Here is a 17,990-nt window from a genome sequence, read left to right as displayed (position 1 = left end):
CCCACATGTACTGACTGATTTTTTTTATGTGCTCCTAAAATGTGTAAAACCAAGTTGTAACTCAATCACCTTGAGCACTTGTTCTCAGGATGTCTTGAGTCTGCACCTCAGGCCCTTGATTACTCACATTTGGCTCAGAATAAAACCCTTTAAATATTTTATGGAGTTTGACTCTATTTTGTTGACAATTTTTTCTTCAAGAGTGTCTCAGAATTAATGGTACTTGGTATTCTACATGCATTTTAGAATAATCTTAGAAAATCTTACAAATAGTCTTTGAATTTTGATTGGGTTAGCACTGAATATAGAGATCAAAGATATAATTAATATCCATACAATTTTGAATCATCTATGAATAGTTGTAATCACTTTGAATTTTCTACAGACATAATCATATATATAATAATGAAATTTTATTTCTTCTACTCCAATCTTGCCTGTTGCTTGTCTTATCCTATTATACTGGCTAAAGTCTCTAGAACAAAGTAGTTTGAATGGAAATGGAAATAGAAGGTGTCCTTGTCTTTTCCTCAATTTCAAAGAGAAAATATTCAACATATTCATAATGCTTGCTGAAAGGGTTTTCAGATCCTGTTTAACAGATTAGGATCTATCATTCTATTCATAGCTTACTAAGTCATTTTTATTATTTTTGTGTATTTTGAGATTTATCAATACTTGATTTTTTATCTGATGATATGATTATAAAATGTTGTTTCTTTATTGTGTTATTTTGCTAACACAATGAAAAAAATGAATAAATTTACTTTCAGCAGTGTGTAGAATAATTTAAATAATTGAATTAATTTGTAATATTTTCAAATCTATGTTAATTCATGGGACTATTACGCAATTTTAAGATGTTGTTTTGTTGCCAAAGTTATACTTGACTAAAATAGTATTTGAACCTTGCCTTTTATTTTGTTAACCTCTGGTATATACAAAGATTTCCTACAAATGAATTTGGAAAAAGCCGAGGACTTGAATGGATATTACACATAAGATTTCTCAATGACTATAAATATAAGAAAAATTGGTCAACTTCATTAGTTAGTAGGTGAGTACAAATTAAAATCATAATGATATATTCATGACATACTACCAGAATGGCTAAAATTAAAAGGGCAGAAAACACTGTTAGCATAGATTTGGAGCAACTGTAATTCTCACCATACTGTGGAGTTTAAGTTTGTGCAACCAACTTCCAGACTTAGTGGTGTCTACCAAAGCTGAATATATGCATACCTCAAACCTAAGCAATTTCTCCACAGTATAGTCCCTGACGAAATGTTTACATTTCTTACCAAATACATGTACTAAAATGATTGCAGCAGCAATATTCACAAAAGACAAAAATCATAAACACCCAAATGTCTAGCCTATCAGTACTACAAAGGATTAAAAAGTTGTGGCATATTTATACAATGAAATACAATGCAGTAAAAATACAGTGCTGTATTGGTACATGCAACCACATAAATGAATCTCACAAAGATAACATTGAATAAACGTTAGCAAAAACAAAAGAAATAATGCTGTATGATTTTATTTATATATAGTTCAAAAAATCATAATAATGGTTACAAGGCGCAGGTATAAGTAGTATATGGAAATGAAATTGAGAGTCATTCTGGAATGTTTCTTACGTTCTTTCCTTGATCAAGATGTGTTCACTTTGTAATAATTGATTAAGTTGCACCTTCATGAACTATTTTATATAGACTATTTTTTAAAATGAAAGCTTTCATAAAAATCTAGATTCTATTGAAGATTCAGAATACTTTCCAATCATGGGGCTCAATGCACAGAAAATTGATCAACTAGAGCTCAGCAGTTGTTTTTTCTTCAGATGTGGCATGTGCAGCAAAATGTGCACCACTCTTTTATTACTGCATATAGACCTTAGCTAAATGTTTGTTGACATTCATCATTGCATTTCTGCAACTGTTTTTCTTATACCTGATCCACTCAGTCAGTCATATCACCTGCTCGTACTTGAATATGCATGAGATTTTTCTTGGACCCTAAAATATTTATAGAATTTGCCTTAGACAAATAGAGGTTCACTTCCTCTATTGAGACCTGAAAAAAATCATAAAGGAAGCATATGAATGTGTATAGATTTATAGGTGACAGACAGGAAGTTAATGGAATTTCCCCCTGGGCCCTCTGTTTTGTCTTGGAAGTCCAAGCTGTGGGACACTGGGTTGGAGGATTTAAGAATTTGTTGAAAAATTGCTATTGTGATGCAAGGGACAAACAACAAGATACACACAGAATGACCTCTGGGCAGAAGAGAGCCCATTTGAAGTTGAGAAAGACCAGAGGTGTTTAAGGGCACCATTCAAAACATTTATATATCTATCTCCAGCAACAGTCAAGTGCCTATTAGATATGAAGGAAAAGGCCCTGTTGGAAGGCTCCAGATCTGCCATTTTTGTCTCAGTAGAGGTGAGGTAAAGGCAAGGTGCCCCAAAATTTAAAGTTATTAAGAAGAGAATTTAAAGTTATGAGTCAACATGATAAATTAATTATATGTACTTGCATACATAAAATACTAGATTTTTGAGAGAAACTTAACAGCAGAAATGAGAAAATTAAATGTTGGGAGGCTATGAGGGCAGAAGTTAAATATCTTTGCAGTTTTGCCCAGATTTAAACAATACTGAAAGATCAGAGAGTCAAAAGTATTTCTTTCAGAATAATCTCCTGGGACAGTTCATCTTTGGATACTACAGAGCCTGATATTAATTGCCACGTTGGGAGAACTGTGTCCCTGGGACCTTTTCAGATTCAGTGTCCTGTGTCCTTGCCAGTGTCTCCTGATTTGCTGATCTTCAGCCATCTCGAATCTCAAATAACAGCCCCGACAACCAATACATGAGCCTTAGACAATGATTTGTCACCTGAAGGTAATAATGGTTTGAACTCTGTGGCTTAAACTTCCTTTTTGTATTAAAATATGATTACTAGTGCAAAAAAATGTGGAAAACTTTGTCTTGTAACATATTTACTTCTTTTTATGCTTTGATTTTATTTCTATACCATGCCCATGATTCTTAACTTTTAATGGCGAACTGGTTTAAAGTGATGTTCATCTGGGTGAGGGGAAGTGATATAGTGCACATGTTAAATTTCGCGTCATGGTAAAATAAAATTATTCTGCAAGCCGGAAACAAACATATTCTTACAAATAAGGAGCTGGTTCATGACTGTGAATTGATCTCTCATCGCATTTCTTCGGAGGTATTGTGTGTGAGTGTGTGTTGAAAACACAGGAAAAGACTCCTTTGATTGGGATGGGTAAATCGGCAATGAGCAAGCTGCATTAAAGAGATTAGAACAAGAGTGACATGTGTCTGGCTTTATTTCATTCCTTTGATAGAAGTAAAATGAGTACAATTTAGTGTAGCTAAATGGGTGGGAATTAACATAAATGAGAGAATCAGAAGACTTATGCATGTATGTATGTCTTTATGGGTATATATGTGTATAATTGTGAGTGAATTTATTAGAACTATATATATTTAGTGTATGTTATATTGAATATATCACATACCGCATATATATAAACTGGTTTGTTCCTTAGGGGTCCTTTCATGTTCTCTTTTTACTATTGTGCTCTCCTCACCCTATTTTGAGGGATCACTCAGTGTCTTCATCCTCTTATGGGGTACCCAGATGCCTCCTCTGACTTTTCCTGTAACTTCATTTCATTTCCATTGAGTTCTGCTTAAGTACAATTTTTACATAAGTGAAATAAATATTTTAAAAATCAGTGAAAATTACCTTATATCTTTTACTTTCATGATTAATTTTCAGAACAAATATTAATGCAATTTCAGGATATACAATTATTATAGGGGAAGAATTTTAGGCTGGAGTAATTTTTGCTGATGCCATGTGGAAAGTGCCTATTTGTCCTAACTATGAGGTAAAGTCATGAACTTTGGGTATATACTTTGTATCAGTGAATATATTTTAAACTTCTGCATTTATAACTGTTTAGACTTTTAAAAGCCAATTAAAATTTGGATCTTTCAGTCTTCTAGAAGATAAACATTCTATGTTGGTTCGATGCCCATGGAGGCAGCTTCTTTGTCTTACTAAAGAGGCCTCCTTATCCTGATCACCACTCTTTCCATTCAGAATCAACCACCTCTTCATTCAACACACAAGACCGGGAGCTGACTCCCTTCCCTAACACCACACACCAAAGAAGAGAAGGAGGGTTGCTGTGAATAAACTGCATGAGCTTACATCATCAATATGCTGGTGGACTAAATGAGTCAACTGATCCCTAAAGAAAATATGTCATTGAAAGTATGTGTCCATATAATCAAACGTTAAGTTATGAATGTTAATATTATTACTCTCAATAGCCAAATGTTTGCCATTTTATAGGAAAAATAACGTCTATAATCTCCAGAAGCTAGCTACCATTCATATAAAGAAAAACCTTTAAAAAATGCCCAACTCAAAATTTACAGTTGAAGAATGGAAATGCTATTTATATTAATTACTTGCATATATTAACCATTACTGAGTTTTTTCACTGAATTTGAACTATTTGTCCTAAGTTATAAATTGATTGAATGTACTTTATTCCTTTGACATTTTCTTTCTTTCTCTATTTTTTCGGTGATACATTTTATCTCAGCTTCTAATAGTTATCTGTCAGGAAAACACGGCTTCCACAATAGGCTTCATGTGTCTCTCTGTGTTACGTATTTTCGTTAAGGTCTTCCTTTGTGGTTTCTATACCAAAATTTATTCCATGAGTCACTGTAACATCTCTGAGTCAGAGTTTTGATTAAATGTTTATTAAAGGTTAATATTGTGCCCAATGGCCAACACATTATCCTCCCTGAATTCTTGTATGTCTTGCTCCTGTTCTGAACCGGGTGATGGGCATGACCAACAGCAGTGTCAAGGGAGACATCATCCTGGTGGGCTTCTCTGAACAGCCCCACCTGGAAAAGATACTCTTTGTGGCTGTTTTGATATCCTATCTCCTTACCCTTGTGGGAAATACAGTAATTATTCTGATCTGCTCTGTAGACCCTAAACTCAAGACACCCATGTACTTTTTTCTTACTCACCTCTCCTTAGTTGATATCTGTTTTACCACCAGTATTGTCCCTCAGCTGCTGTGGAACCTAAAATGACCCACCAAAACAATCACATTCCTGGATTGTGTCATCCAGCTCTACGTCTCCCTGGCATTGGGCTCCACCGAGTGCGTCCTCCTGGCTATAATGGCTTTTGATCGCTATGCTGCAGTTTGCAAACCTCTCCACTATACAGCTGTAATGAACCCTCGGCTGTGCCAGGCTCTGGCAGGGGTTGCGTGGCTGAGTGGAATGGGAAACGCTCTCATACAGGGAACTGTCACCCTCTGGCTGCCTCGCTGTGGACACCAGTTGCTCCATCATTTCTTCTGTGAGGTACCCTCCATGATTAAGCTTGCATGTGTGGACATCCATGACAATGAGGTTCAGCTCTTTGTTGCTTCATTGGTCTTACTCCTCTTGCCCTTAATGCTAATATTGCTGTCCTACGGACATATTGCCAAGGTGGTCATAAGGATCAAGTCAGTCCAGGCCTGGTGCAAAGCCCTAGGGACATGTGGATCCCACTTGATAGTAGTGTCCCTCTTCTATGGGACCATCACAGCTGTCTACATCCAGCCCAACAGTTCTTATGCCCATGCTCACGGGAAGTTCATCTCCCTCTTCTATACAGTTGTGACCCCGACCCTCAATCCCCTCATCTATACACTGAGGAATAATGACGTGAAAGGAGCACTGCAAAGATTATTTCACAGAGACTTCACATAAAAAATGAAACGGAGTACACAGCGCTCAACTTTTTTTACAAAGAAACTTTAAAGGTCATCTTGTATAATTCTTCACTCAAGAATTTTAGCAGTCTATAAAGGAAGAGATGTAATATTCTCCATCTGCATTACTGTATTTCACTTGGCCACAGAACTGTCTATCATCTCCAATCTCTTTCCAGACTTTTTTTGAGCCCATGTAAGGCAATATTTCCCCATACCTTTTAAATCTCCATGAGTCACATCATTTCTGTTTCTCACTCTCCCTCCCTGTGCTTTTCTTTAGCCTTCCTTCCTTTCTTGCTTTTTTCCTTCCCTTCCTTTCTTTTCCACCTTTTATTTCTTCTTTTCTTCTCATTTGTGTGATGTGTTTTACAGCCATTTTCCCGGTGCTTCTACATTATATCTCTTCCCATGAATATTCTAACAATTCCTGAAAACAACTAGCTCTAAAATGTGTTTCTCATTTATCACAATAAAAAGCTTGCATTTGGCCGGGCGCGGTGGCTCAAGCCTGTAATCCCAGCACTTTGGGAGGCCGAGGCGGGCGGATCACGAGTTCAGGAGATCGAGACCACCTGGACTAACATGGTGAAACCCCGTCTTACTAAAAAAATACAAAAACTAGCGGGCGAGGTGGCGGGGGCCTGTAGCCAGCTACTCGGAGGCTTGAGGAGGAGAATGGGTAAACCCGGGAGGCGGAGTTTGCATGAGCTGAGATCTGGCCACTGCACTCCGCCTGGGTGACAGAGCGAGAACTACTCTCAAAAAAAAAAAAAAAAAAAAAAAAAAACTTGCATTGTGCTTTGTGGGCAATAGTGGAGAGATTAGACTAGAGAATTTGGATTTTAACTCTACAACTTCCTTTTGAGTTTGTGTAAATTTCATTGGATTTTGGACCCAAGTTTACTTCAGAGTTAAGAAAAAAAAGAGCTTGACTATTATGTTCATTAATCTATGAAAATATAAATAAAGCACCTGGTAATACATGATCAATAAAAATCAATTAACATATTTGTGATCTACTTTTTTAGTCATAGTATTCTTCACATTTTGATCTCTTATATACTTATTACTTTCAATTGTATCCAATAAAAATTCTTACGTAGTCTATATTTATCCACTTGTGTTTATATACAAATGGAAAAACAAATATCTGAAAATATAAGAAAAATAAGTCAATCCTTGTTTTGTCTTTATCATATGAGAAGAACATGATTTATTTTCTCTACTAAGTTATAGAAGTGTGACACATTTGCTTTTAATGGTGATAGCAGAGTTGAAGGTGTCATTTCCAGAAATACAGATACTTTAGTGTGGCAGTAAAAAAATATTATTTGAACTTGGAGACACCAGAGTCTATATTCTATCTCCACCATTTATTTACCAGCTGAATAACTCTGGGTAAATGATTTAATAACTCTGAGCCTCAGTTGCTAAAATGGAAACATTTCTAAAATGAGGACAACCTCAAAAATTCAGTGTACTTTAGTAGATAATTAGAAGGCAGACAGTAAGGACTCAGTAAATGTCAGTTATGATTAATAAACTGTTGATTTTCTCAGTAATAATCATATCAGATTGAGTAGCCTTGAAGGCAAATATACAGATCTTTTCCAGTCATATATTGTATGGATAGTCACTAGTCATTAATACCCAACTAAGTTTGCTTGCAATAATCAAGCAGGTTCTGCTTTCGACATGTGACCAATATGTTTTTAGTTGTTTTATGAAAACATGCACTTTTGCATAGACAAGCCAATAATAACAAGTCCACTATTATGTAATGATTTTGACTCAACTGTGATCTAATGATTGTCACTCAATTATAGTATATGATTCTTGCTTTGATTTCTGTGGTTCCCCATTCCCAGAGTACAGGGGAAGATGTATTCCTCATATTCACATAAAACTCAATATCTCAGCAAAGATATTCTTATGCAAGCATTATGCAGCACACCTCATGTTTAGTCATCTAGTTTACCTTCCAGCCTATAAGCTGGATTCATCTATGATAGTCCTGATTGGCAAAGTTCTCTTGAAAGCTGTACTAGTATGAACCATTACTCACCTGTACAATTACTCATCTTAGTTTTTTTAGTGTTTGTTTAGTGTTTAGTGTTTGTTTAGTGTTTGTTTGTTTAGTGTTTGTTTAGTGTTTGTTTAGTGTTTAGTGTTTGTTTAGGTAGATCCTACCATTTCGGCCTATCAAAATGCTAGGACTACAGGCATGAGCCACTGCACCCAGCCAACTATATAAATTTTTAACGAGGAGCTTTTCCCAAGATGGCCGAATTTAGTTTATTTAGTGTTTGTTCTTATGTTTAATATTACCACAAGTAATCTCTCTCCCTCTATTATCCTATTACACTTTTTAAATTTTACAACATACTTGGCTGGGCGAGGTGGTTCATGCCTGTAATCCTAGCACTTTGGGAGGCCGAGTCAGGCAAATTATCTGAGGTCAGGGGTTCAAAACCAGCCTGGCCAACATGGTGAAACTCCATCTCTACTAAAAATACAAAAAATATCCAGGTTCAGTGGCACACACCTGTAATCCCAGTTACCTGGGAGGCTGAGGCAGGAGAATCGCTTGAACCCAGGAGTCGGAGGTTGCAGTGAACCGAGATCATGCCACTGCACTCCAGCCTGGGCTACAGAGTGAGACTCAGTCTCAAAAACAAACAAACAGTATACTTGCTAAATTACATCAAAATTCAATCAATAATAAGTTTATATGACATAAAATGAACTGTGATCTCCACCTTTTAAGAACCGCCCTTTAAATAGAAGTGTGCACTAAGAACTGATGTCAACTCATAGATCAACATACCAGTGTATTCATGATTCATTCAATCAGTAATAGTTTATGTAGGTTTATCATCGTGAATGATTAGAAGATGCTAGCACTGTCAACAAATAATATATAATATTCCTCTAGAAGGTATATTATGACTTATAAAAGAATTAAAAAGCAATTTAAGATTTCACTAGATGCAAAATAAAACAAGAAGGCAAACATATTAAACGTCTATGTGTTTGAGAAATTCACAGTAAAGAATAGATGGGCTACTAACTACGGATTATTATTTTGAAGGAAGAAATAAAACTATAAACATATGTGGAGTAAAGAAAACTACATTCCAGATGAAAACATCCTGAATATGCTAAGGATAAGAGGTCATTATCTCTGGAAGATAGAAATCAGCTCATTGGATTCCAATGACATACATCAGGAATAAAAATAACATGGTACCTTACATTTTTATAGCTAGAACTGTATAATTTTTTCTTTAATTGAGACAGAGTCTTGTTCTGTCTCCCAGGCTGGAGTGCAGTGGTGCGATCTCGGCTCACTGCAACCTCCACCTCCCAGGTTCAAGCGATTCTTCCGCCTTAGCCTCCCAAGTAGCTGGGACTACAGGCGCGTGCCACCACACCTGGCTAATCTTTTTCTTTTTTTTTTTTTTTTTTATGTTTAGTAGAGACAGGGTTTCACCAGTTTGGCCAGGCTGGTCTCGAGCTCCTGACTTCAGGGGATCCTACCATTTCGGCCTATCAAAATGCTAGGACTACAGGCATGAGCCACTGCACCCAGCCAACTATATAAATTTTTAACGAGGAGCTTTTCCCAAGATGGCCGAATAGGAACAGCTCTGATCTGCAGCTCTCAGTGAGATCAAGGCAGAAGGCAGGAGATTTTTGCATTTCCAACTGAGGGACCTGGCTCATCTCACTGGGACTTGTTAGAGAGTGGGTGCAGCCCACAGAGGGTGAGCCAAAGCTGGGTGGGGCATCATCTCACCCTGGAAGTGCAAGGGGTTGAGGAACTCCCTCCACTGGCCAAGGGAAGCGATAAGGGATTGTGCCATGAGGAATGGTGCACTCAGGCCCAGATACTATGTTTTTCCCATGGTTTTCACAACCCGCAGACCAGGAGATTCCTTGGGTGCCTATGTCAAAGGGCCCTGGGCCCTCGACAGTGCAAGCACAAAACTGGGCTGCCAATTAGGCAGACACCAAGCTAGCTGCAAGAGTTTATTTTCATACCCCAGTGGCATCTGGAACACCAATGAGACAGAACCGTCTACTCCCCTGGAAAGGTGACAGAAGCTGGGGAGCAAAGTGGTCTTGCTCAGCAGATCCCACCCCCAGGAGCCCAACAATCTAAGAACCACTGGCTTGAAGTTTTTGCAGTAAGTACAGCAGTCTGAAGTCAACCTGGGACACTCTAGTTTGGTGTGGGGAGGGGCATCTGCCATTACTGAGGCTTGAGTAGGCAGTTTTCCCTGACAGTGTAAACAATGCCACAGGGAAGATAGAACTGGCAGAGCCCATTGCATTTCACCAAAGCCCCTGTAGGCAGTCTGCCTCTCTAAGTTCCTTCTCTCTGGGCAGGGCATCTCTGAAAAAAAGGCATCAGCCCCAGTCAGGGGCTTATAGATCAAATTCCCATCTCCCTGGGACAGAGCACCTGGGGAAAGAGGAGGCTGTGGGTGCAGCTTCAGCAGACTTAAACGTCCCTGCCTGCCAGCTCTGAAGAGAGCAGTGGATCTCCCAGCACAGCGTTCCAGCTATGCTAAGCAACAGACTATCTCCTCAAGTGGGTACCTGACCCCCATGCCTGCTGACTGGGAGGCACCTCCCAGCAGAGGTCGACAGACACATTACACAGGACAGCTCCAGCTGGCATCTGGAGGGTGCCCATTTAGGACAAAGTTTCCAGAGGAAGGAACAGGCAGCAATCTCTGCCGTTCTGCAGCCTCCACTGTTGTTACCCAGGGAAATAAGGTCTGGAGTGGACCTCCAGCAAACTCCTGCAGATCTGCAGCAGAGGGCCCTGACTGTTAGAAGGAAAACTAACAAACAGAAAGGAATAGCATCAACATCAACAGAAAGGACATCTACTCAGAAACCCCATCCGAAGGTCACCAACATCAAAAACCAAAGGTATAGAAATCCACTAAGATGAGGAAAAACCAGCACAGAAAGGCTGAAAATTCCAAAATGCAGAACGCCCCTTCTCCTCCAAGGGATCACAACTCCTTGCCAGCAAGAGAACAAAACTGGATGGAGAATGAGTTTGATGAATTGACAGAAGTAGGCTTCAGAAGGTGGGTAATAACAAACTCCCCCGAGCTAAAGAAGCATGTTCTAACCCAATTCAAGGAAGCTAAGAACCTTGAAAAAGGGTTAAAGGAATTGATAACTAGAATAACCAGTTTGGAGAAGAACATAAATAACCTGATGGAGCTGAAAAATACACCACGAGAACTTCATGAATCATACACAAGTATCAATAGCCAAATCAATCTAGTGGAAAAAAGGGTATCAGAGATTGAAGATCAACTTAATGAAATAAAGCATGAAGACAAGATTAGAGAAAAAAGAACAGAAAGTTACAAACAAAGTATCCAAGAAATATGGGAATATGTGAAAAGACCAAATCTACGTGTGATTGGTGTACCTGAAAGTGACGGGGAGAGTGGAACTAAGTTGGAAAACACTCTTTAGGATATTATTCAGGAGACCTTCCCCATCCTAGCAAGACAGGCCAACATTCAAATTCAAGAAATAGAGAAAACACCACAAAGATACTCCTTGAGAAGAGCAACCCCAAGAAACATAATTGTCTGATTCACCAAGGTTGAAATGAAGGAAAAAATTTAAGGACAGCCAGAGAGAAAGGTTGGGTTACCCACAAAAAGAAGCCCATCAGACTAACAACAGATGTCTCTGCAGAAACTCTACAAGCTAGAAGAAAATGGGCCAATATGCAACATTCTAAAAGAAAAGAATTTTCCACCCAGAATTTCATATCCATCCAAATTAAGCTTCATAAGCGAAGGAGAAATAAAATCCTTTACAGACAAGCAAATGCTGAGATATTTTGTCACCACCAAGCCTGCCTTGCAAAAACTCCTGAACTCCTCAAAGAAAGGAAAAGCCAGTACCAGCCACTGCAAAAACATAACAAATTGTAAAGACCGTCGACACTATGAAGAAACTGCATTAGCTAATGGGCAAAATAACCAGTTAACATCATAATGACAGGATCAAATTCACACATAACAATATTAACCTTAAATGTAAATAGGCTAAAAGGCCCAATTAAAAGACACAGACTGGTAAATTGGAAAAAGAGTCAAGACCCATCTGTGTGCTATATTCAGGAGACCCATTTCATGTGCAAAGACACACATAGGCTCAAAATAAAGGGATGGAGGAATATTTACCAAACAAATAGAAAGAAAAAAAAAAAAAGCAGGGGTTGCAATCCTAGTCTCTGTTAAAACAGACTTGAAACCAACAAAGTTTAAAAAGACAGAGAAGGGCATTACATAATGGAAGAGAGATCAATGCAACAAGAAGAGCTAACTATTGTAAACATATATGCACCCAATACAGGAGCACCCAGATTCATAAAGGAAGTTATTAGACCTACAAAGAGACTTAGACTCCTACACAATAATAGTGGGAGATTTTAACACACAATATCAATATTATGCGGATCAATTAGAAGATTAACAAGTATATTGAGGACTTGAACTCAGTTCTGGACCAAGCAGGCCTAATAGACATCTACAGAACTCTCCACCCCAAATCAACAGAACATACATTCTTCTCAGCACCACATAGCACTTATTCTAAAATTGACCACATAATTGGAAGTAAAACACTCCTCAGCAAATGCAAAAGAACGGAAATCATAACAAAAGTCTCTCAGACCACAGTGCAATCAAAATAGACTTCAATATTAAGAAACTCACTCAAAACTGTGAAACTACATGGAAACTGAACAACCTGCTCCTGAATGACTACTGGGTAAATAACAAAATTAACGCAGAAATAAATAAGTTATTTGAAACCAATGAGAACAAAGACACAACATACCAGAATCTCTGGGACAGAGCTAAAGCAGTGTTTAGAGGGAGATTTATAGCACTAAATGCCCACAGGAGAAAGCAGGACACATCTAAAATCGACACCCTACCATCATAATTAAAAGAACTAGAGAAGCAAGAGCAAACAATGTCAAAAGCTAGCAGAAGACAAGAAATAACTAAGATCAGAGCAGAAATGAAGGAGATTGAGACACAAGAAACCTTTCAAAGAATCAATGAATCTAGGAGCTGATTTCTTGAAAAGATTAACAAAATAGATAGACTGCTGGCTAGACAAATAAGAAAAGACAGAAGAATCAAATAGACACAATACAAAATTAAAAAGGGGACATCACCACCGATCCCACAGAAATACAAACTGCCATCAGAGAATACTGTAAACACCTCTATGCAAATGAAGTAGAAAATCTAGAAGAAATGGATAAATTCCTGGACACATACACCCTCCCAAGACTAACCCAGGAAGAAGTCTAATCCCTGAGCAGACCAATAACAAGTTCTGAAATTGAGGCAATAATTAATAGCCTACCAACCAAAAAAAGCCCAGGACCAGACCGATTCCCACCCAAATTGTACCAGAGTCACAGAGAGGAGCTGGTACCATACCTTCTGAAACTATTCCAAACAACAGAAAAAGAGGGATTCCTCTCTAACTCATTCTATGAAGCCAGCATCATCCTGATACCAAAACCTGGCCGAGACACAATGAAAAAAGAAAATTTCAGGCCAATATCCCTGATGAACATCAATGCAAAATTCTTCAATAAAATACTGGCAAACCAAATCCAGCAGCATATCAAAAAGCTTATCCACCACGAGTGAGTTGGCTTCATCCCTGGGATGCAAGGCTGGTTCAACATATGCAAATCAATAAACATAATCCACCATACAAACATAACCAATAACAAAAACCACATGATTATTTCAATAGATGCAGAAAAGATCTTTGATAAAATTCAACACCCCTTCATGCTAAAAAACTCTCAATCAGGTAGGAATCAATGAAACATATCTCAAAATAATAAGAGCTATTTGTGACAAACCCACAGCCAATGTCATACTGAATGGACCAAAAGGACAAAGGGAAAAACTGGAAGCATTCCCTTTGAAAACCAGCACAAGACAAGGATGCCCTCTCTGACAACTCCTGTTCAGCACAGTTTTGAAAGTTCTGGCCAGGGCAATCAGGTAAGAGAAAGAAGTAAAGGATATTCAGTTAGGAAGAGGGAAAGTCAAATTGTCTCTGTTTGCAGATGACATGATTGTATATGATTGTATATTTAGAAAACCCCACTGACTCACCCCAAAATCTCCTTAAGCTGATAAGCAATTCAGCAAAGTCTCAGGATACATAATCAATGTGCAAAATCACAGGCATTTCTATATACCAATAATAGACAAACAGAGATCCAAATCATGAGCGAGCTCCCATTCACAATTGCTACAAAGAGAATAAAATACTTAGGAATACAACTTACAAGGGATGTGAAGGATCTCTTCAGAAAGAACTAAAAACCACTGCTCAAGGAAGTAAGAGAGGATACAAACAATGAAAAAGCATTCCACGCTCAAGGATAGGAAGAATCAGTATTGTGAAAATGGCCATACTGCCCAAAGTAATTCATAGATTCAGTGCTATCCCCATCAAGCTACCATTGATTTTCTTCACAGAATTAGAAAAAAACTGCTCTAAATTTCATATGGAACCAAAAAAGAGCCCATATAGCCAAGACAATCATAAGCAAAAAGAACAAAGCTGGACACATCATGCTACCTGACTTCAAACTACACCACAAGGGTACAGTAACCAAAACAGCATGGTACTGATACCAAAACAGATATATAGACCAATGGAACAGAACAGAGGACTCAGAAATAATGCTACACATCTACAACCATCTGATTTTTTACAAACCTGACCAAAAAAAAAAAAACATGGGGAAAGGATTCCCCATGTAATAAATGGTGTTAGGAAAACTGGCTGGCCATATGTAGGAAACTAAAACTGGACTCCTTCTTATACCTTATACAAAAATTAACTCAAGATGGATTAAAGACTTAAATGTAAGACCTAAAACCATAAAAACCCTAGAAGAAAACCTGGGCAATACCATTCAGGACACAGGTATAGGCAAACACTTCATGACTAAAACACCAAAAGCAATGGCAACAAAACCCAAAATTGACAAATGGGATCTAATTAAACTGAAGAACTTCTGTGCAAAAGAAACTGTCATCAGAGTTAACAGGCAACCTACAGAATGGGAGAAAATTTTTGCAATCCATTCATCTGACAAGGACTAATATCCAGAATCTACAAGGAACTGAAAAAAATTTATAAGAAAAAAAAAAACAACCCTATCAAAAAGTGGGCAAAAGATATGAACAGACACTGTTCAAGAGAAGACACTTATGTGGCCAAAAAACATATGAAAAGAAGGTCATCATCACTGGTCATTAGAGAAATGCAAACCAAAACCACAATGAGATAGCATCTCACACTACTAACTGGTGTGAGATCACCATTCTAACAATGGTGATCATTAAAAAGTCAGGAAGCAACAGATGCTAGAGAGGATGTGGAGAAACAGGAATGTTTTTACACTGTTGCTGGGAGAGTAAATTAGTTCAACCATTGTGGAAGACAGTGTGGTGATTCCCCAAGGCTCTAGAACCAGAAATAGCATTTAACCAGCAATCCTATTACTGGGTATATACCCAAAGAATTATAAATCATTCTACTATAAAAACTCATGCACACGTATGTTTATTGCAACACCGTTTACAATATCTAAGAGTTGGAACCAACCCAAACACTCATCAATGATAGACTGGATAAAGAAAATGTGGCACACATACACCATGGAATACTATGCAGCCATAAAAAGGATGAGTTAATGTCCTTTGCAAGGACATGGATGAAGTTGGAAACAATCATTCTCAGCAAACTAATACAGGAACAGAAAACCAAACACTGCATGTTCTCACTCACAAGTGGGAATTGAACAATGAGAACACATTGACACAGGGAGGGGAACATCACATACCAGGGTCTGTCAGGGGGTGGGGGACTAGGGAAGGGATACCATTAGAAGAAATACCTAATGTAGATGACGGTTTTATGGGTGCAGCAAACCACCATGGCATGCATATACCTATGCAGCAAACCTGCACGTTCTGCACATATACCCCAGAACTTAAAGTATAATAAAAAAAAAAATCTTGATGCTAATTATAATGAATAACAGCTCCATAAATATCAAACAGAATTAAATGCAAAATCCCTTTCAGGCAAAGGCAGATGTTAAAAAGCCATTTTTTAAATGTCATTTAATTCATTCTCCTATCTCCTAGACAGAACCAAACTCAACCTTCAAAAGAACTATCAATGATCTCCCTATGCAGAGTCCCCCACTTCCGCCCTAGGAAATCATGACCAAATGACTCATGTCAGCTCAGGTTCTCAGTGCTTCTACAAGGAGAGGGCAGAAATCCACATGTATTAAGAATGTGCAAGTTGAAGCAATAACTCATACAACATTTGGATAATTACCCATTCATTTTGAATTATTCTGCAATTTTTGTGATAATTTCAAATACGATGAACTCGTTTTACATAATATCAGTATCACAGAAACTTTTCCAGGACACCCATTGTAATTCGTCATTAATTGGATGCATGTTCAAATATTACACACCTCCCTGCTGTCTGCTTCTCGTAGCAGGAGCAGCCATTTCGTTTGCCTACTGACATGCTTACCCATTTAATTTCCAGAGATGACACAGTGTCAGCGTGACCCAGCCCCCTGTGTGTGCCCTGATGACCTAGTTTAATAAAATCTGGCCTCATGTCAAACAGACCACAGGTTTAATTCCTGGCTACAGCAGCTACATAACAGTGCATATGACAGAGTGGTGCATGGAAAACTGCACAGTATTAGGCACCATTTAAAAATGGACAACAAAGAAGCTTATATGGTTTCTATCATCTTAAGACAATTGCCCATGTGACATTTACTGAATCCACCAACCCCTTTATCTCAATAAACAATATACTAAAATTCTGGGCTCTGGATCTATGAATTTAAATATTAAAATGTGTTTGGTCTTTTTTTTCTCTCCTGTGTTTTCTACCTAAGGAAAAAGATGAATTAGGGAAAAGATTTTTTAAAAAAAGAATGAATAAATTCTTGAATAAATGGTAGTGAAAGAAGTAAGTTAGAGAGGCATTCCAGTATAAGGGAACAGCCAAACGAAGGGTCAGGCACATAATACAGCCTGGGAAACAGGGTATCTTGCAGCTAGTACATGGGATAGGAGAAAAAATAAGGCTCTGGAGGCTGGTATAGGCTGGATTACATTTCTGTGAAAAATATGATTTACAGGCCAGAGATTAACAATCTTTTCACTCTACAAACATTTTTTAAATGTCCAAAACTGTACAAATACCCACATGTTAGTAATTATACTTTTAATGTCTGTTGATAAATAGTGAAAAAGGTTATAATTAATTCATCAGTAATTTAAAATAATTTTTTATTTTATTCATTAAAAAAAGACATATAAGCCCTCAAACACAATTTTGGTATACAAGGTCTTGTTTATTATATATTAGTCATTGTTTTGGATCAACTCAGAGAAAAGTATACGGCCCTTTTGAATTACTTAAAACTTAACTTTTGTTACTAATAATTGGTTATAAATTAGGGCATGCTTTATTTAAATACACTCAAGCACTGAAAAGGAATAAGTATCTGTGTTCTAGAGCAGGCTGTGGTAAACTGGTGTAACAGGCCTAATCCAAAAGCTTCCTGGTTTTGTAATAGAGTCTTATCAGAACACAGCCAGACCCATTAATTTATGGATTAGCAAAGGCTACTTTCACACTACTATGAAGACAGAGATGAGTGGCTGACAGAGCCCATATGACCACAAAGCCCAAAAGATGTATTAACTGGCCACTTAAATAAAAAAGAAGGAAAAAAGCTTGGCAATCCTGTTTTATAGTATGGTGAAATATAAAGAATTACTAAATGATATCTTACATTTGCTCATGAAGTTAACCTTTGATTTAATAACGTTGTATGTTTGATCACTCATTTGACAACAAATGAGTTTTTATTTCAGCTATTCACAAGAAGGGACATTCACCAGCAGTTAGTAATGATATCTTTTCCATCTTCAATTAAACAGAGAGTTCACAGAATTCCATCTGGGGCCTGCTTTCAAACTATGCACACTTGACA

The 17,990-nt window shown here is 37.7% G+C and overlaps 1 protein-coding gene across 1 annotated transcript; it reads left to right on the top strand.

The window, feature by feature from the left end:
* The first annotated feature begins 4,913 nt into the window (after window positions 1-4,913).
* Window positions 4,914-5,840, top strand: LOC108528401 (olfactory receptor 2G3-like). Its single transcript, XM_017870203.1, is given in 1 exon segment — window positions 4,914-5,840. A coding segment is annotated over 1 exon segment (927 nt).
* The last annotated feature ends 12,150 nt before the right edge of the window (window positions 5,841-17,990 follow it).

This window comes from Rhinopithecus bieti, unplaced genomic scaffold (genome assembly GCF_001698545.2).
Source record: "Rhinopithecus bieti isolate Rb0 unplaced genomic scaffold, ASM169854v2 scaffold_5150, whole genome shotgun sequence".
In the NCBI taxonomy this organism is placed as follows: Eukaryota; Metazoa; Chordata; class Mammalia; order Primates; family Cercopithecidae; genus Rhinopithecus; species Rhinopithecus bieti.
This window is presented reverse-complemented; position numbering and strand designations above follow the sequence as displayed.